This window comes from Haliotis rufescens, unplaced genomic scaffold, assembly GCF_023055435.1.
Source record: "Haliotis rufescens isolate VD_foot unplaced genomic scaffold, xgHalRufe1.0.p SCAF_1, whole genome shotgun sequence".
NCBI lineage: Eukaryota > Metazoa > Mollusca > Gastropoda > Lepetellida > Haliotidae > Haliotis > Haliotis rufescens.
The window spans coordinates 62,458,788-62,479,971 of NW_025963779.1; the positions used below are offsets into that span (position 1 = coordinate 62,458,788).

Below are 21,184 nucleotides of genomic sequence, written 5' to 3' on the forward strand. Positions count from 1 at the left end.
GATCTGGCAACTAATCAGCTGACTTCTATCACGTCTATGTTTGAATGTACAAAATATTGCTGAAACAATAAGATCTGGCAACTAATTAGCTGACGTCTATCACGTCTATGTTTGAATGTACAAAATATTGCTGAAACAATAAGATCTGGCAACTAATTAGCTGACGTCTATCACGTCTATGTTTGAATGTACAAAATATTGCTGAAACAATAAGATCTGGCAACTAATTAGCTGACTTCTATCACGTCTATGTTTGAATGTACCAAATATTGCTGAAACAATAAGATCTGGCAACTAATCAGCTGACTACTATCACGTCTATGTTTGAATGTACCAAATATTGCTGAAACAATAAGATCTGGCAACTAATTAGCTGACTTCTATCACGTCTATGTTTGAATGTACCAAATATTGCTGAAACAATAAGATCTGGCAACTAATCAGCTGACTTCTATGTACATGACATAGTTTGTTGCATGAGGTGCACTGATGGACAGATAAGCCTTAATTTTCACGATTAACATGGCTTGTTGCATGAGGTGCACTGATGGACAGTTATGCCTTAATTATCACAATTAACATAGCTTGTTGCATGAGGTGCACTGACGGACAGTTATGCCTTAATTATCACAATTAACATAGTTTGTTGCATGAGGTGCACTGATGGACAGTTATGCCTTAATTATTCCGATTAACATAGTTTGAGATTTCAGCAAGTTCAGCCAACATAACATAGTATTTCCAAAAAACTACATCATAATTGTGATAATTAAGGCATAACTGTCCATCAGTGCACCTCATGCAACAAGCCATGTTAATCGTGAAAATTAAGGCTTATCTGTCCATCAGTGCACCTCATGCAACAAATTATGTTAATCGTGATAATTAAGGCATAACTGTCCGTCAGTGCACCTCATGCAACAAGCTATGTTAATTGTGATAATTAAGGCATAACTGTCCATCAGTGCACCTCATGCAACAAGCTATGTTAATTGTGATAATTAAGGCTTATCTGTCCATCAGTGCACCTCATGCAACAAACTATGTTAATCGTGATAATTAAGGCATAACTGTCCATCAGTGCACCTCATGCAACAAGCTATGTTAATTGTGATAATTAAGGCATAACTGTCCATCAGTGCACCTCATGCAACAAACTATGTTAATTGTGATAATTAAGGCATAACTGTCCGTCAGTGCACCTCATGCAACAAACTATGTTAATTGTGATAATTAAGGCATAACTGTCCATCAGTGCACCTCATGCAGGAATTCAGTAAGCTTTGTTGATATTCTGATAGTCAAGGTGACCACAAATGAAATATTATTATTGTTAATTATTTTGTACACCATTAACATGATTAAACATGTTAAGGTATCAAATATAAGTTGAAGAAGTCATTACATCCGGGCATTTATGGTGACTGTTATTTTGTTGTGTGAAACAGTTACTTTTCATGTCGCCACCATCTATATTACAAAGTTGTATTATCATGATTATATATCCAGGGTATTATGATAAATGCCACAGAACTTTTCACTACCATAGCTTTATTTTGAGACCACTTCATGCTGAAAATAGCTGTCCAGTCAACTTACACTCATGGAAGACGGAATTTCTGTGTGGAGTTATGACAAGGCAGGGGTAAACATATTTAGCCCACTAGTCCTTACAATGACAACATATAGCAAAACCCTTAAAAAATGGCAAATTTCTTCTAGTCCTTATAGGGGCGGTCAGGTAGCCTAGTGGTTAAAGCGTTCGCTCGTCACGCCGAAGACCCGGGTTCGATTCCCGACATGGGTACAATGTGTGAAGCCCATTTCTGGTGTCCCCTGCCGCGATATTGCTGGAATATTGCTAAAAGCGGCGTAAAACCATACTCACTCACTCACTCTAGTCCTTATGATACCTTAACTATTAAACAGTTCGAGGTGTCACTTCCAAAACAAAGCTATGGTGATGAATGGGTCCAGGGTATTTGTCATTCATGTCAGCTGAACTGAGATTTAATACACTGGATGATGTATTTGTGAACAGTATTGTTGTTACTAAATCATAGACCACTAAACATTTCTGTATTCTATCTGTACTGCAGCTAAGTTCATTTCTCCATTTCAGCCCCATCAGTTTGACGAGTGTCGGTTTGACGTGAGCGTCAATGACAGTCTGTGGTACCTGCGGGCAACCCACGAAGATGAGCGCCAACAGTGGGTGGACGCTATCGAGCTGCACAGGGTAAGACACAAAAGTTGGATTTGGGTGTCTTGACTTCAGATCCACTGACAATAAAAATTCGGAATTGTGGGGGAAGTAATCATTCCTGTTTCAAGCTTTGTTTATTACCATGGTTACTACTGTTTCTGATAATAACACCACATAAAACTGTGTGTATACCTAGCAGTGTGTGGCTTTGTTCCCATGTAAAATGATGTGAAAGCTATAAACAGATTTCACAAGAATGTCAAATGTGACACTTTTCCTAGCCCTATTATTTACGCCATTTTGTTGTTGTCTAATTGTACTTTATTTCAATCACCAACCCAACATGCCCAAAGTGATGAGAGAAAGAAAAGGCCTAACAAGACACATGCTGTTACATGGTTAAAGTCAGACCTGTATGTGTGTCATATTCCCATATTAATGGCATCACTGCACACCACAGATACTCTATGAGAGTCAGTGTTGTTCTATACTGCTTCTCTGGTCTAGTGGATAGAGCGTCTGCCCCGAGAGCTGAAGGTCAGTGGTTCAATCCCGTCACACACACATGTGCATGTACGCCACTATGTAAGTGTAATAATCTTGAATGTGACGTTAAGCCCTATATTATCTCACCTCTTTTTTGCTGGCTGCCTTTAAATAATCAAGTCTGGACTAGAAACGTTAGCAGTTGACAGCATAAGTGTTGACAGAAAACCTTTCTTTGTGTCACTATACCCCAGGCAAGGCTAACAATGAACAAACATTGCTTAACCATTTACGGACCATAATTGTTTTTCCTTCGTTAGCAAACCGAGTCAGGTTATGGAAGCGAGAACAATCTGCGTCGCCATGGCTCCATGTTATCTCTCACCTCCGGCACCAGCCTTTCCACGGCATCAGCGTCATCATTCAAGGTAAATACTTTGCTCACATTCAAGGTCACCTGCTCATCAAACTGTTATTTTCACGAGTATTACAACACACATCACGTTGTGAGAGATGTATACAAATTATCAATATACTCGAGGTAATATATATGTGACAGTACATTGACTTGTTTTGTATTGAGGTTGTTATTGTTTGAGTTGACTCGAAGTATGATGTATTATGTGAGAGTACATGGGACTTGTCTTGTATTGAGGTCGTTATTGTTTGAGTTGACTCGGGGTATTAAATATGTGCGAGTACATAGGACTTGTCTTGTCTTGCAGCGAGGTCGGGGGTTGCGGGAAAAGCTGATGGAGATGGAGACATTTCGGGATATCCTGTGTCGGCAGGTGGATACGCTCCAGAGCTACTTCGACAGCTGTGCCTCTGCTGTGTCACATGGGGTGGTTCAGGAACGTAAGAAGTTTACACTTACTTTAAATACATAGGGATCTGATATGGATTATTTCACAATAAGGATTACTTCATGGTATGAATTAGTTTATGACAAAGATTATTTTCAGATTTGGATTATTGCATGATATAGATTATTTTCAGATACAGATTATTTCAGAGTATTTCAGGCATGTCTGGAAACAACTCTACACAGATATGGCCACCTACATTGATTACCGTACCTCAGTGGTAGGGACACAGGTGGCTTGGATGGTGGTACTGCTTTTCTCTGTCCCCATTAATGTTACTTGATGCAGGTTCATGAGTCATCCATGATGCATCACTGTATGTGTATAAGATTTTGTTGTGTTGCAGTGGCTGAGCCTGATGACATCGATGCTGATGTAGACATTGACAAGCCGGCCACACCTACAGAGGAGCCTCACCACACATTTGAGGGCTTCAAGGGTAGGGACCTTGGTGAGTTGGGGTCAGCCATGTTAAGATGTTAACAAAATATCCCTGAAACAGAATGCTGAGAGTGGCAAGTACACAATGACCTTCAGATGGAATGACAATCCCACTATGGACACTTTGAGTAAATATCTATGTTTTTATTATGTTCAGCTATATGTTAAAGATAAACAAGTGTCATGAATCTAGACTTTTATCTGATTGAAATCACTGATTGCGATTAGCTTGTTGGTGGAAGTGTGAGTAAATTGGACATGTATCTGACATCCGCAGCCTCTGTCCTACAACAACATGGTGGCCATGCTGTGGACTTTAAGGGAGAGGCCTTCACCTTCAAGGCTACAACGGCTGGCATCGTGGCCACACTCTCCCACTGTATCGACCTGATGCAGCAGAGAGAAGAGGCCTGGAAGAAGCGTCTGGAGAGGGTAAGTGCAGTGTTTGATACATGATCGTATCTCCAGCCCCTTCAGGTGCAGCGTTTGATACATGATCGTAACCCCAGCCCCTTCAGGTGCAGCGTTTGATACATGATCGTATCCTCAGCCCCTTCAGGTGCAGTGTTTGATACATGATTGTATCCTCAGCCCCTTCAGGTGGAAGTGTTTGATACATGATCGTATCCTCAGCCCCTTCAGGTGCAGCGTTTGATACATGATCGTATCCTCAGCCCCTTCTGGTGCAGTGTTTGATACATGATCGTATCCCCAGCCCCTTCAGGTGCAGTGTTTGATACATGATCGTATCCTCAGCCCCTTCTGGTGCAGTGTTTGATACATGATCGTATCCCCAGCCCCTTCAGGTGCAGTGTTTAATACATGATAGTATCCCCAGCCCCATCAGGTGCAGTGTTTGATACACGGTCGTATCTCCGGCTCCTTCAGGTGCAGTGTTTGATACATGATCGTATCCCCAGCCCCCTCTGGTGCAGTGTTTGATACATGATCGTATCCCCAGCCCCTTCAGGTGCAGTGTTTGATACATGATCGTATCCCCAGCCCCCTCTGGTGCAGTGTTTGATACATGATCGTATCCCCAGCCCCTTCAGGTGCAGTGTTTGATACATGATCGTATCCCCAGCCCGTTCAGGTGCAGTGTTTAATACATGATAGTATCCCCAGCCCCTTCAGGTGCAGTGTTTGATACATGATCGTATCCCCTGCCCCTTCTGGTGCAGTGTTTGAACTCAGTAATTGTTCTTACTTACAGGAAGTGGAGAAGAAGAAGAAAATCGAGGAAGCATACAAGTCATCAGAAAAAGTCAAACCTATTGTTGTTGGCGGACCAGACTATGAGGTATGTGCATTTGAGGTGACTGGTTAAAAGGACTTTATGGATATGAGAGGACTGGTGGACATGTTCCAAGCTTGGTGTAAGGAGTTGAAGTATTATTCAAATTCTTCTCCATTGTAGTAGGGTTTGTCTGTTTCCTATTTTCCTTTCTATGGATCTGCCTGTATTGATCATTGTCACCTCCTCCTGGTTGAAAGCTGCCTTGTTGACATGATGCCACATGGTAGTACCTGGTCTTATGTGCTGGACACAGGCCAAGCTAAGCGAGAGAGTCTCGGAGAGTCTCGGAGAGTAGATGGATGGGTGACCATGTTCATCATCTTATCTTTGGAGAGTTTCTAGGGGTTCAATCCTGAACACTGAACCATGTCATCACATGTGTCTCCTTTGACAAGTGACTTTGTTCAAACTATGCCTCCGTTCAGCCAGCAGTGAATTGGTACCTAATAGGATGAAAAGGTAATATGACTGTAACCTTATAGTGCCATATATGTCAGCTTGTAATTTCTACTCCCTTGTGAGCTAGGAATGAAATTAGCGTGCACACTGAACGAAGACTGTGGTAATAATTAGGGCTGCAATGAATACACTAAGAGGTGAATACGATTCATATCATGAACGAATATGAATATTTATTCACAAATACAATAACAAGTCAAGAGTTGATGTTTTATTTATAATATTCAGTGAAACAATAACAAATTAAATTATTTAACATGGTTTGTTAATTATTAATTTATTATGCATATATATACTGCACTAGTACTAGTATCTGCTGAAATGAGACAATGACCAGTAACCACAATATGCCCAACTAAATATAAAAGAGTGTTGTCTTTGAAGAAATCTATGCATATGATATGTTCTTATGGTTATTTTAAGGGTCAGGGTATGTAAATGCACATGACTGCATATTCATAAATATTCGATTCTAGTTACTACGAATAGCGAATTTAACTCATGAATTGATACGGATCGATTCACTGAATACGCGAGTGAATCGTAACAGCCCTAGTAATAATAACACAGCACCATGACCCTGATGAACATGCACTTTGTGACTGGGATCTGACGCAATATACATGTATATAGCATATAATGGATAGCCTTATCGATAGGATAAACCAATCCGATAAAAACGAGGTCACTGAGCAGGAACTACTTTTAAGCCCCATTACATCAATGTAATGTATGCTCAATCAATAAGCTATTGACTAACATCCCCAATAAGTTCTGGTGTGGGTTTCCTGATGTGTGGGTGTTCCTGTTGACAACTATTGCGCATTAATATGCTGCAAATCATTTGCACTATGTTATAGATGGGGCGGTTCACTCAAACATTGTATTCATACCTAGTTTCTAAAGTTACTTCTTTGAGTAAAAATTGATTGTTTTTAGAATGACATTATATGACAAAGAGAATCCAATTCGTAAATGTCAAATGTTAGAAATGGAAAAGGCTCACATAATACAAGTGTTATTCCTATCATATGATATTTGCCATTCAGAGACATGTGGGTAATAATCTCTATTTATCGTTACTATTTCTACGCTGCTGCCTTGATATAACAACTGCCATGTGTGTTCTGTGTTCCAGGAAGGACCGCACTGTATGATTACTGAGGATGAGTTCTACGATGCTGTGGATGCTACCTTAGATAAACTAGAGAAGGAAGAAGAAAAGGTACTCACTTTATCTGCTATTGTCAGGGATCTTATCATGTTTGACATGCAGCCCATGCATCCGACACAGGTTTTGTTTGTTTGTTTGATGTTTAACACCACACTCAGCAATATTCCAGCTGTATGACGGCGGTCTGTAAATAATCGAGTCTGGACCAGACAGTCCAGTGTTTGACATCATGAACATCGATCCATGCAATTGGGATACGATGACATGCATCAACCAAGTCAGCGAGGCTGTCCACCTGATCCTGTTATTCTCTTCTTATGACACATGTGACAAGCATAGTCGCTGAAGACTTATTCTACCCCGGATCTTCATGGGTCCCGACACAGGTACAGGAGTGTAGGAGGGCTGTGCTTCAATCACAGTTGACATCTGGAGTCACAGCTATTGATAGCTGAGTGAGTGAGTGAGTGAGTGAGTGAGTGAGTGAGTATGGTTTTACGCCGCTTTTAGCAATCTTCCAGCAATATCCCGGCGGGGAACACCAGAAATGGGCTTCACACATTGTACCCATGTCGGGAATCGAACCCGGGTCTTCGGCGTGACGAGCAAACGCTTTAACCACTAGGCTACCCGACCGCCCCCTTATTGATAGCTGAAACTTTGGTTGTGGAATGTGAGTGAATATTCACTCACTTTCTGACGAGCATGTAGAGAGGACTTTATTGGGATAGATATGTGCACAATGCGGGATACTTACGAGTAAAAAAAAATGGGTTTAGTCAAATAGCAGTGTGTAAGAAATAATTACATGAATGTTTCTCAATAAACAGCTATTTTTCATGTGTTACAGAAATCTTCAAGCCAGGCACCCATGAAAGCACCACCCAAGATATCACTTCTACCCAGCAACAAATACTATGAGGAGGTTTGTATGTTTTATAATTGTTTAATTGGGTGATAACATAGTGTACCTAAAGATTGATCTGTTTCTAAATCGATAATAAATTTGAAAGACTGGTGTGTGGAATATTTGGAAGATGTGTTTGGATTTACAAATAGATCCTGACTACGGCATTAAGGAGGATTCCAAATAAGTCTGTTAGAAACCACACTCAGGTCTTACTGATGGCAATGAGTGCCCAAAACTACTGCTCCAAACCTGTATCTTGCAGTTATTTTCAGTAAAAACAGGGTTTTATGCGGCACACAAATCTGCATCCAGTACGCACAAATGTAGAGAATGGATGCAGAACAAAATTATACTGCGTCCCTGAGGACGCACAATAACATTCATTGTACCTACAGCGCATCAAGATCAGTTATTGATGTTATGTTATTCCCCCAGTCAATCATGACCACTGTCCACATGATCATTGATTCATTCCAGGCTCTAAAATAATTATCTAAACGTTCAGAACGATACATCATTTCATTACCCTCATTGCGGACCCGTAACATTAATTATTGGGGTCCCCTGAACCCCCACTTTTGTAAGTCAAGGTAGAACACTGCAGTATAATGTAGTCTTTGTGTACACATTGATATACAGAAATGTAGCAGCTGATCTTACGAGACCAAAAGAAATTTCACTGGACTGTTTTGAAAATGTTTGCAGATCAACCGTGTGGTAAATGAGCACATGTACCGGCTGTACGAGAGGACATCGGATGGGGCGGACACGTGGACCTGCATTGCGGAGGATGGAGAGCTGCGTGTCTACAAGCGAGAGATGGAGATTGAAGGAGTTGTGGTGGATCCTCTCAAGGCCGTCACGACTGTCTCGGTAAGATCTCATGCAGTGGCCACACAACACTAAGAAATCAGTGTGTATCGAGATGAAATTTAATATGAAAGTATCTTTCGATAAAGGCAAATCTTATCTGGGGTTTCGTGGTGATATTGTAGTGAAATTCACTTAGTTTTGAGGGGTCAGCAAGCTCACAACTTTTGTACCTGTACCATGTACGTTACACTGATAACTACCTGTAAAGGGTAGGGTTGCAACAATACCTGCCTGTATAACATTGCTCTAGAATACAATTCATCATATCTAAATGAGTGAGTTCTGCAGTGCTCAAGGGTACAATATGATCTTAGCCTTCACATACTGGAAGATGATTATGACTTTTGTTTATCATTACCGTCTTACTAAAGCAGGTATTGTACAAAGTTTTATGGATACAGTAGCTCCTGTATTCAACCTCTTCCACAAGCAGGTGGACAAACTGATAGTTTTCCATGTCACATTTGATTGCACATACCATTGTCTTTAAGATTGGACAATGGATGGGGGATATAGATGACATCGTCTTCTTGTTCTTTCTGTATCACAATGTGTATCGTCTTCAAGCCTTAATGTTAATGATTAATGACACTGTTGCAGGGCATTACTGGACATGAGTTGTGCCACCACTTCTGGGACATCGATGTCAGGATGGAGTGGGAGGGTGAGTGAGTGAGTGCTGCAGCTGTGTGTGGAGCTATGGGCATACTGTTACTACTACACATGGTGGAGTCATGTTGTGCGAGGGATGCTTCCTGGTTTGTGCATGTACAGGGTAGAGATTAACCCTGAAAGTTAGTCCAGCAATATCACATTTGGCAGCAAGAATAGGTTTGTTTAGCACATTGGAAATGTTGGATCCATGTGGAGGATGGAACAAGAACCTCATTCCATGAACGGATCTCAGTGATGTCAAAACTATTCAAGGTTCACACAGAGTTTGAAAACCCCCTGAATTCAACAACTGTCTCGAAAATATTTGAATTTGAATTTGGATTTAAATACCCTACATTTCATCTTCACGCCTTGAAAATACAAAATTGACCTTGGCTTTCACTTGTTGCAAAGTTTGGCAGTTTATTTTATCCAGATTGAACATGTTGAAGAAATATTTGGTGCTCTGCACCTTCATGGAAGGATTCTTGGCCTTACTTATACCTACCCCTGATGACCACCATGTTGAGCCATATCAACACTTTAGTGATTCAAAAATGTATGCTTAATACTAAGATTAATGTAGTTTTGTAGACCTAAGGAAGGTCCCTGAATGTATGAGGCCCCTATCTGTTTGCACCTTGTTAAACTCTGAGCAATTTATCCGCCTGACTGATGGCCTCCTCTGTGTTGTCAGCCACCCTGGAGCATTGCAGGACGGTGGAGTGGTTGTCCGAGGACACCCTCATCTGCAACAATGTCATCAAGCGAGTGTGGCCAGCGTCACAGCGAGACGCCCTCTTCTGGTCCCACATACGCAACATTCAAGGCGAGAACGAAGATAGTCCGGATAGTTGGATAGTCGTCAACTACTCCTGTGACCACCCCAACTGTGGGGTAAGTCCCTCCTCAGTTTGTCATGGAGTGAGTAAGCCTGATCAACAGGCATTTTGAGTGATAGTACATGACTTTATAGCGTTTTATGTTATTAACATTTGAGTCCAATTTGTGTCACCCACCTACTTTGTTAACTCCTGATTTCTGTTCATTGATGTAGGGGTGAGATGAAGTTGGGTTTAACATTGCATTCACGATTATTGCAATATATAATGCATGTGCATGCGTGCATGTACTAGTCTTATTAGTCCACTGAGAAGTCATGCAGCAGTAGACACATTATACTGATAAATCCTTGTTTTAATTTCTTTACGACAAGTGCCAGGCAGGGCAACAACAAGTACCGTCATTTGGTATAACTCGTGAAGATCCATGCTTGCCGTAGGCGACTATGCTTGTCGTTAGAGGCGACTAACGGGATTTGATGGTCAGGCTCGCTGACTTGTTGATACATGTCATTGTATCCCAATGATTTCAATCACTGGATTGTCTGGTCCAGGCTTATTTAAAGACCGCTGTCATATAGCTGGAATATTGCTTAATGCGGCATTAAACAACAAACAAACAAGCAATCGTCATTTGGTATGATGCTGGGGATCAAACCTTCAAACTTTTGCTCACCGCACAGATGCTCTATCCACTAGAACACAGAGCAGTTTTTTTAAAAGGAATGGTACATGTTGTTATTTTGCCACCATGACGGCCATGTTTAAAATCGAATCAGTGTTGTGTTGGTTCATATTAGGGCTGCCATCTCTGTGTTGTTGCTCATACTCCCACTGGATCAGAATGACGGTTTTAGTATTGTCATATGGTTACCATGGTTACATGACTATTTCCAGGGTGGCAAGTATGTCCGGATCCAGATGAATGTGGCAATGATCTGTCAGACAATTGTAGAGCCACCCGCTGAGGGAAGCATCAGTCGGGACAACGTCAAGTGTAAGATCACCTACACCGCTGATGGTAAGAATCCTCTACCAGTGTTATATTCTGTCAAGGGTAACCATTAAGGGAATTCCAAAATCCAACCTTCATCATGTTCATTGCACTGTAACCATTGCTAGTATTCTAAAATTCAACGTACATGGCACTGTAACCATTGCTAGTATTCTGAAATTCAACGTACATGGCACTGTAACCATTGCTAGTATTCTGAAATTCTACGTACATTGCATTGTAACCATTGCTAGTATTCTGAAATTCAACCTACATTGCACTGTAACCATTGCTAGTATTCTGAAATTCAATGTACATTGCACTGTAACCATTGCTAGTATTCTGAAATTCAACGTACTTTGCACTGTAACCATTGCTAGTATTCTGAAATTCAACGTACATTGCACTGTAACCTTTGCTAGTATTCTAAAATTCAACGTACATTGCACTGTAACCATTGCTAGTATTCTGAAATTCAACCTACATTGCACTGTAACCTTTGCTAGAATTCTAAAATTCAACCTACATTGCACTGTAACCATTGCTAGTATTCTGAAATTCAACGTACATTGCAATGTAACCATTGCTAATATTCTCAAATTAACGTACATTGCACTGTAACCATTGCTAGTATTCTGAAATTCAACGTGTCATTCTCCCTTGACAGTGAACCCTGGAGGCTGGGCACCGGCATCAGTATTGAGAGCTGTTTACAAACGCGAGTACCCTAAGTTCATCAAGCGTTTCACCTCGTATGTGAAGACAAAGACGGCCGACAAGCCGATCATGTTCTAGATCTACTCACACATACTGGAAACATTGTCCACTGACCACGCCCGACGGATGGGATGTAGTCAGCTGGTCATAACAAGTGTCCACTTTTGGAACCTGTGGGATGGGTTCCGTGGACCGCAGGTCAAGAGGCGTGTCTCGGTCTCTCTCCTTGTACAGTTTTATTTTGCAGGTGTCAGTCTCCAGCTCTCCTACAGGGAATAGACACATGGGAAGAATGGGAAGGAGTTCTGTTTATTAACATTTCACAACCATGTCAAAGATTCCTGCTGATGCACAGCTTGTCAGTTCAGCTAAGAACTCATCGTCACTCTCAAATGAATCAAATTCCCACATGGGTGCACCATATGGTGTTCGTGTCATGATTAAAGTGTTGCGTTGCTAAAGCTTGTATGAAGGCCGGGTTGCTGTGACTTGCAGCTGCTGTGCCCCCTGATGCTGCTGAATCAGTAGACTATTCTCTCCACCTGCACAGAGACGTAGGGTTTAGAAAAGCCTTGTTGGATTGTATTACTTGGTTTACAGTTTACTTGTCATGCCACAGGCCCAGGTTTGATTCCCACATGGGTAAAATGTTTAAAGCCCATTTCTGGTGACCCTGCTGTGACATTGCTGGTATGTTGCTAAAAGCGCCGTAAAACAATACTCATTCACAGACTTGGTTTTCAATTCCAAAATGTTTTTAAAACGGTGAATGGAATGGAATTTTAAGAAGACTTATATTTCCACCATCGTGACTGTAAAAACATTTCAGCACATGAGACAAAATCAAATGAAGTCAATAATAAGGGAAGTAGCTATTTCACTTGTTGTTTAAGGTAACATTACACTTCTTCAAGTCTTTGAAGAGCATTTAGAAGTGATACACATAAGGAAGAGAATTAATGGATGTCAACTTCTTTATTATGAGGAACACAACGTTTCGGAGTATATGCTTACTCCTTCATCTGGTGAATCGGATGAAGGAGTAAGCATATACTCCGAAATGTTGTGTTCCTCATAATAAAGAATTTGACATCGATAAATTCGCTTCCTTTTTACTTATACACTTCTTATTGGCATTTCAAGAACGTTTCATCAGATACTGTAAATCATGTAATACAAGCACAAGGCCTGAGGTTGTTGTTACTCTCAGTATTGCGTGATTGCGTGTACAGTTGTATGTATATATACTGTTGTATAGGTAGGTAATACACAGGTACTCTGTGGTGGGAACTAATTACATTACCATGAACCAACTGAATAGTGCCCCTCAATGAATAATCACCCCAGATTACCACAAAACAAAACTGTCCACCCTTCACTGTGAGGTTCAGACAGTTCAGAAGCCGTGTGTGCTAATTACGTTGATAATGGCATAATTTTTGCGTCCGTATCGGATGAATCTGTAGCAATCATTAAGTGGTGTTTTTGTTTAAAATGCAGTAGAAATTAGTTGCCATTGTTTCTAGGTTTTCATGACACCCACACAAACACGAGTATCATTGTCATATTGTATGGGTTTTACAGTAGCTGTAGAATACTTGGTTCTGTTGTGTGTTTAGCAGCACCTGTCCTGTTAGTTTCCTTTAGACTGATTGTATTTATGAGAGCCACAGTCAGCTGTCCACCAGCATTGTGGCCACAGCATGATGACAGCATGTTGCTGCGTCATGCCTCCTACGTCACCTTCTTTGACCTTTGTTCAAGATGGTACAGGAATTATTTTTCTACCATAAAATGCTATATTCTTTAATATATCTGTCATATTTTTACATAGAAAGCCAATCTATTTCTTGCAATATTATCTGGTATGTATGTCGTGGATACCCAATGTTTGTTGTCTGTCAGTAAGTCTGAGTATTTTTCAAAGGCAGGAGCTTGCAACAATGTTTCAACCTAACTACACCAAGCTTGTTGGGCTCTTCTCTGTGTGGGGCATCATTTGATGACTATTGCTCATAGGATATGAGACCAAGCTGGCAAGTTCACAAAACTAAGTTTACTTTTTCAGTCGCCTGGTCTGATATTTTTGAAACCCTTCAAATGACTCCATTTTATAAGGTTGAGAATACTGTCCATACATAGCCGCTGGCTTCAACTTTAACCCCTAAAGTATGACTTATTCTGAGTCAAAGGGGCTGGTAAGTGTGTCAGCCAACTAACCTAGGTGGTTTATGAGTGAGTGAATATTCTGGGGTCAGCAGCAGTCGGGTGAAGGTCAGTTATCATACTACTGGTGTCAGGCATTGCGATCAGGCATTTTGTTGTTTGCTACTGATTATTGTGTTGGTCAGTCCTTCACAGATTGAGTTCTCCGGCATTCTGTTGTGTTTGCTACTATGATTGTGTTGGTCAGTCCTTCACAGATTGAGGTCTCTGGCATACTGTTGTGTTTGCTACTATCATTGTGTTGGTCAGTCCTTCACAGAGGGGGTCTCCGGCATTCTGGTGTGTTTGCTACTATCATTGTGTTGGTCAGTCCTTCACAGAGGGGGTCTCCGGCATTCTGTTTTGTTTGCTACTATCATTGTGTTGGTCAGTCCTTCACAGAGGGGGTCTCCGGCACTCTAGTGTGTTTGCTACTATCATTGTGTTGGTCAGTCCTTCACAGATCGAGGTCTCCGGCACTCTAGTGTGTTTGCTACTGTCATTGTGTTGGTCAGTCCTTCACAGATCGAGGTCTCCGGCACTCTAGTGTGTTTGCTACTATCATTGTGTTGGTCAGTCCTTCACAGATCGAGGTCTCCGGCACTCTAGTGTGTTTGCTACTATCATTGTGTGGGTCTGCATGTTGTTACTGTTGAGACATTCAGTCAAGGGCATGGTGCTGTTTGATGTTGAGTTTTTGAGAGGTTGACCAGGAGTGTACACCAGTAGAAACTGGGATGCTGCATCATCCTGGCTCATTGAGGTCAAGCTCAGTACTGATGAGAACTTGTGGCTTTGATTACTTGCAAGAACAGCATACTGACCCGTAGCTCACAAGAGGCTAGGGTTCTCACCGCTGCACTGATCTGCAACCATCTGATCATAAGTAACGTGTGTCCCCTATGCATTTAAGGTGTGTACATGTTTTCACACATCTACATGATTACAATACACAGCCCTATTGCAGACATCTGGATCAGGTCAAGGGAATGTAAATGTAAGACTTGGGCTGTTCCAATTTTCCAATTGCTCAAATGATCATGAATTGCAGGCGTTTGTATGGAATTTTATTTGAGTTGGTAATCACGTTGATGATATTGTGTTAGTGTTGGACATTGCTGTTCTAGTGTGTAGTTATGACACCTTTTCAGTTTATTTGTTAAACAACAGGAATGATGACCAGACTGTGAGGAGGAACGCCCAGTAGCTGGGTGGTGGATGTGTTTGCTCACCGAGCAGCAATGAAGGTTTGACTGTAAAGATTGGCTCTATGTTCCAGTAGGGCGGGTTCCAGATGTTGAAAAAACATAGGTAGGGAATTAAGGAGGATGTCTACTTGCAATGTTAAGAACGTCAGTCATTTACTCATCTTGGAGTCTGGAATTGGAAACAGGTGCTGGTTTCAGTAAAGTAACCCCTAATCGTCTGTGTGAGTGAGTGAGCCGTCGTGAAGGTGCGTTGTGTACATAGGGTTGTCTCTGCCTTCTGGTCAAGGTCATCATGCCCTGTAGAATACATCATCATTCAATGTCTTAGTAGCTTTGAGTAATGATTGGCAGGAGGGTTTCTGCTCTCCTAACTGTTAGTGACACTCACTGTGGTGACTTCAGAATACCAAGGTTACTGGAACCTACCCTTGTCCCTGCCCCCATTCACTGATACAATATAGATTACTCCTGTAATCCTCCCAGTCCACCAACCCCCTCCATCTTACCCTCTCTTCACCTAATCTCCTCTCCACCTAACCCCCCTCTGCCAACCCCCTCTTCACTTAACCTTTCTTAATCTAAACTCCTCTCAACCTGACCCCTCTCCACCAACCCCCTCTTCACTTAACCTTTCTTAATCTAAACTCCTCTCAACCTAACCCCTCTCCACCTGACCCCTCTCCACCTAACTCTCCATTGCACTACTTCGCTATCTCAGTTGAACACCATCATTTGTAAATAGTGCTATGAGGCCAGACACATTTTTGTGTGTGCCAGTTTTCTTAAGAAATGTTGTGTTTTGTTGTTGAAACGAGTAAACTGTATAAACATAGATACACACCAGACCATGAGGACAAAGCCATGTAGTAGGACAGGGTATCCGATTTGTACATTTCTATTGATAAGGATGTAGTTACTATTAACATTGATCACGCATCTCATTGGAAGCTAGCCCTGTTCAAGGTTCACACACAGTTGAGAAAACCCTTAAATTCAGCAGCTGTCTTGAAAATCCCAAACATTCAACAGCTGTCTTGAAAATCCCAAACATTCAACAGCTGTCTTGAAAACCCCTTGAATTAATCAACAGCTGTCTTGAAAACCCCTTGAAATCAACAGCTGTCTTGAAAACCCCTTAAATTCAGCAGCTGTCTTGAAAACCCCTTGAATTCAACAGCTGGCATTATAAGCGTATAAATTTCAACTTTTAGCTTTGAAAATGAAAAAATGGTTCTTGAATTTGGCAGTCATCTATAGATGTTCAGCATTCTTCAACATGGAACATTCAGTAAACAATTGGTGTTTTCCACAATTTTACTCACTGATTCTATACACTGGTTGTTATTTGCCCTGATGGGTACAATGTCAAGTCATATCAACACTTTGGTAGTTCCAAAATGTATAAGTAGTGTTAAAGTTGCAGCATTGCTGGAGTCCTTCAAAAACACAATTTTGCCTTGAAAAGTCCTTGAATTCTTAGGCTGTATGATCTCTGCAAGATAACCTTTGTTTTTGTAGTAACATGACCTCTTTTAGATATTTAGAAATAATTGGTTTTCTGCCTCTTAAAATGCAAACATGCATCCTGTTTTAATGAACGTCAGTATAATATAATGTCAGATATTTTTATAGTATAATTTCAGGTAACAATAGTAAAGAAGTAATGAAATGGTTTTGAAATAATAATCTGAAAGCCAGGGCAAACTGTAATGAACTGTAATGAACTAAAAATAAAATATGCACACGATGTGAGACGAATAATAAAGTTTGGAAACTTGATTTGCAATGCAATGATGCACAGTGACCTGTGTTACCACAAGAGATTCCTAGGAACATAGGATGAGCTGACATGATACGTCCGAAACAAGACTTAACGAGATTTACCTGAGACATTGACCAATGATCTGAAAAACTACTTGTTCTGTGATACTGTGATGAACACTGGGCACTTGGTTCGCAAACACTCCAAACACTTTCATGTGGAACTTCAGACACCGTAGCACAGGTCTGGTAGGAAATTTGTGGGTAAACTTGCATCCGATGTCATCTTATGTTTAGTCCACACTTCTGTAGGCTACAACTTACACATACTCAAATCCATGCTTGTTTAGGCTACAGCGACTACATACTCGAGTCCATGCTTGTTTAGGCTACAACTTCCACATACCCAAATCCATGCCGGTTTAGGCTACAGCTACCACGGAATCAAATCCATGCTGGTTAAGGCTGCAGCTACAACATACTCGAGTCCATGCTTCTGTAGGCTACAGCTACCACGGAATCAAATCCATGCTGGTTTAGGCTACAGCTACCACGGAATCAAATCCATGCTGGTTGAGGCTACAGTGACTACATACTCTAGTCCATGCTTGTTTAGGCTACAGCTACCACGGAATCAAATCCATGCATGTTTAGGCTACAGTTTCCACAGACTCCAATCCATGCATGTTTAGGCTACAGTTTCCACAGACTCCAATCCATGCTTCTGTAGCTACAGCTACTACTAACCTGAGTTCCACCTGAGACTGGTAAGTGACATATTCTGTACAGTGCTGTATTTGCGGGTTTGCTCACTAGATTTGAAGCAGAGGCTTGCCTGCTGTAGGCAACTCTGGGTGACATTGTTTATGGCCTTGCCATTTTCTGCAATGTTACAGACCTTCTGGGCACTCAATTGTATATTTGTCTCCAAGCTGTGTATCCTGCTTGTGTTATAATTTATTAAAAAACAACTTGTTTGTATATTGAGGTAGACTGTGAGGGAAAATTGTTGAGAAAGAAGACAGAAAGCAGGTACAAAAATGCCACTATCCATATAGTCATGGTTTCGGATTTCTTTCAAAGAGGATGAGGTGTGCACAAACATTGTTTTTTGTGGTTGACAATTGTGTGAAAACGGTTAAAAAAGTTCCTTGACACAAAAGACAATGTATGTGGGCTTCTCACTCTGCCGTTGTCAATAAGTGAATTGCTAGCTGGGTTGTGTACCTGTATAGTTATGTATATACATACTGTTGCTTTCTAAAGTGTATGACTTAAGAGAATCTGATCAAAGTGGACTTTAAATTTTTCATTTGTAAACCTGTGCATTTATGTTTGTCATGTTAATCTCCATGTTAGATTGGTTGCTGCGTTGCAGCTGACCGTGTTGAATAAGCTGCTGACTGAGGGTACCAGTCTGCAGTACTTGTACAACATCTTTCGTAAATCGTCCATAGCTCAAATAAAATTGGAGCTCAACTCAAGCAGTTGAATTGTATGCAACGTGGGGATAAAAGATGTCATCTTTGTTTTACAATGAATGAAACGTTTCACTGTTTAGTTTATTTGCACCTCGTCCACATGAATTTGCACACTCTGGTGCAGTGATGACTAAGCGTTACACCACTGCCACAGGCTAATTTACAAATCATGAGACTGGACACTTTTCTTGGTTGTAAACAAACTTGTCTATTCTGAAATCAGAACAGACTGGCCAAATGCAAGCATTTTGGTGCACTTAAATTGTTTTGCATAATTATATGGATATGCTACCACAACTTCAACAGTGAGATGCATGACAATATATCTTTATACATCAAAGTGACCCTATTTCTAGCTCTCTGAAGGGCTTCGACGACAGTACGTGGAGCCATACAAGCAATATAAACAAAGGATAAATATAAAAGTGGAATTTTCTTTTCACGTTTAAGGATATTTGCTCAATGAAAATGGCAAATGGCATGTTTATCTATTTGTGTAGACTTCTCAAAAATGAAACACATGAAAAACATGTAATATCTTGAATGCACTGTGTAAAATGTAATGAATCGTCTCATGACACTGGCCTGTGGCAGAGGTAAAAGGAACTATGGGTAGGAGAGTGATGAATCTGTAGGTCGTGTTAGTCTGTGACCATGGTTACTGAGGGTCAGATGTTCTGCTCCTCTGTTAACTCTGACATTAAGAATACAGAAAGGAATCCACAGGTTCCAACAAGCATGAGATGGAACAATACAGAAGTATGTCACCCCTGACCACTCAGTTTCTTCTTTTACAGATGAGGCCATTCTGATCGTTTCATGAGTTAGAATGAAGAAACTTCTAATTTTTACCTGGAAGTACATGCATACATATTTCAACATCAGACTTGTTGGTTTGGAAATTCATTCAGACCTCTCCACTTAGAAAAACAACAACTTGTACCCGTACAATCTGCAAGAATTGAATAAAGGAAATATCCTGAATTGTTTAATTCCACTGGTAAACCAATTTATGGAAAAATAGTTTTGACATGCCTTGGCATTTTGGCCAAAAACATCTTTACAAGAAGAAAGAGAGCTGGTCAGTCATCAAAAATGTTTAATGTGTATTCATGTGAATCCCATGTATCGTCCCCTCTGTCATGTCTCCTGTGTGTGCACCATCAACTCCACTGCACCACTGTTATACAGCTGATGTCATCATTATGCATGTTGTGTTGCCTCCACCAAAATAACTGTTGTAAAAACAAAAATATTTTTTGGAATCTTTTTCTTTTTTTTAACCAAGTCTTTTATGATAGCTTGAAAGGCTAAAAACTTTTCACACCAGTTTGGATATTATGCTCAATCACACACCAATATTGGTGCCCAGATTGTGATATGGGACTTTTCTATACTTGTAACAACATTCACTGAAAAGACAAGAAGGTAGGTAGCAATGTATATCCTGTGTGGAGCTTCATCTGTACATATGCCCACCTGTCTGCTCAACATACCTGTTCAACATACCTGTCCCATGTGTAGGTAAACCTGGATACCCATAATAAACATGTTCAGTTTGTTGATACATACTTGTTGGTTGTTTTTGAGATGAACTCATGGAAATATACATCTACCACTGTCAGCCCCTAAAACTATGTGTAGAGCTGATAGCGACAAGGCTATGGCCCATGTTTGCACATATTGTCAAGCGAGAGTGGTCGTTTGCATGATTTAAGCTGATCGGTCATTGGTGTGAGCACAGCATGTTGTCTTATGGGTGGAAAGCCCAAAGTGAGTTAGAAATTGACCACTGGTGAAACCCACAGACACAGGTAGGGTGCACAATGGTGAAATCTTGGATTCGAATCCATGATTATGGCAAGGTATGCATCTCTACATGGTGGAGGCCCATCTTCCCTAGGCAAGAGATTAACTGACTATAAAAGTCCATGGAAACTGGACTTTTAAAGTCAGTTAACTCTCTTACCTCCGGAAGATGGGTGGAGGCCTTGACTACCCTCTGTTCATGAACAGGATTCCAGCATGTCACATGTTTGAGTATGCCAAGCACATGGTGTCTATGTATCTGGTTTCTAAGCATGTGCCTTCCTTAAGGGAAATTAGCATACTGACAAATAGGCCCCAGTTAAAAACAAAAAGAAGTAAAAGAGTTGTGTTAACAGGTTTTACCTGTACCTCATGTCATGCCTCTCAATGACCCATGATATCATTTATTGACTTGTCTGTTCTTAACTCAATTATTCACAAGCCGCTGTGACATAGCTGTTGAGTGTTGTAATATCCAATCGGGGCAACCGGGATTCGAACCCACAATCATAGGTTTCTGGCGTGCCAAAGGGACGCAACTCTGCACAGCGAATTGCTGCACCTTAGACGACCCCTGCATTAGTCCTGCACCATGACTGTGAATATTCCATATTATTTTATGGAAAAAACCAACCAATCTAGATATGTATACAAAAGCAAGTCTAGCCAGCTCCAGCTAACTCTATCCACACAAGAAATCACCATCTATAAAATTATTTGTTTAATTTTAGAGTGGAGAAGGGTATTGTGTAATAGAAGATTTCATAGACTGAATGTTAGTCTACCCCTGAATCAACAGGT

The 21,184-nt window shown here is 40.9% G+C and overlaps 1 protein-coding gene across 1 annotated transcript in view; it reads left to right on the top strand.

Moving 5' to 3' along the window:
• The window catches only part of LOC124112576 (ceramide transfer protein-like), a 43,865-nt gene extending 23,724 nt beyond the window's left edge, over positions 1 to 20,141 (top strand). The window contains exons 2-14 of the mRNA XM_048399174.1: positions 2,123 to 2,239; positions 3,013 to 3,120; positions 3,418 to 3,550; positions 3,905 to 4,009; positions 4,277 to 4,431; positions 5,213 to 5,299; positions 6,894 to 6,980; positions 7,780 to 7,854; positions 8,545 to 8,712; positions 9,313 to 9,376; positions 10,064 to 10,263; positions 11,106 to 11,229; positions 11,870 to 20,141. Coding sequence (XP_048255131.1) covers positions 2,123 to 2,239; positions 3,013 to 3,120; positions 3,418 to 3,550; positions 3,905 to 4,009; positions 4,277 to 4,431; positions 5,213 to 5,299; positions 6,894 to 6,980; positions 7,780 to 7,854; positions 8,545 to 8,712; positions 9,313 to 9,376; positions 10,064 to 10,263; positions 11,106 to 11,229; positions 11,870 to 11,997 — 1,551 coding nt within the window. The 3' untranslated portion in view covers positions 11,998 to 20,141. The remainder of the gene's footprint in view (positions 1 to 2,122; positions 2,240 to 3,012; positions 3,121 to 3,417; positions 3,551 to 3,904; positions 4,010 to 4,276; positions 4,432 to 5,212; positions 5,300 to 6,893; positions 6,981 to 7,779; positions 7,855 to 8,544; positions 8,713 to 9,312; positions 9,377 to 10,063; positions 10,264 to 11,105; positions 11,230 to 11,869) is intronic.
• Positions 20,142 to 21,184: the final 1,043 nt, after the last annotated feature.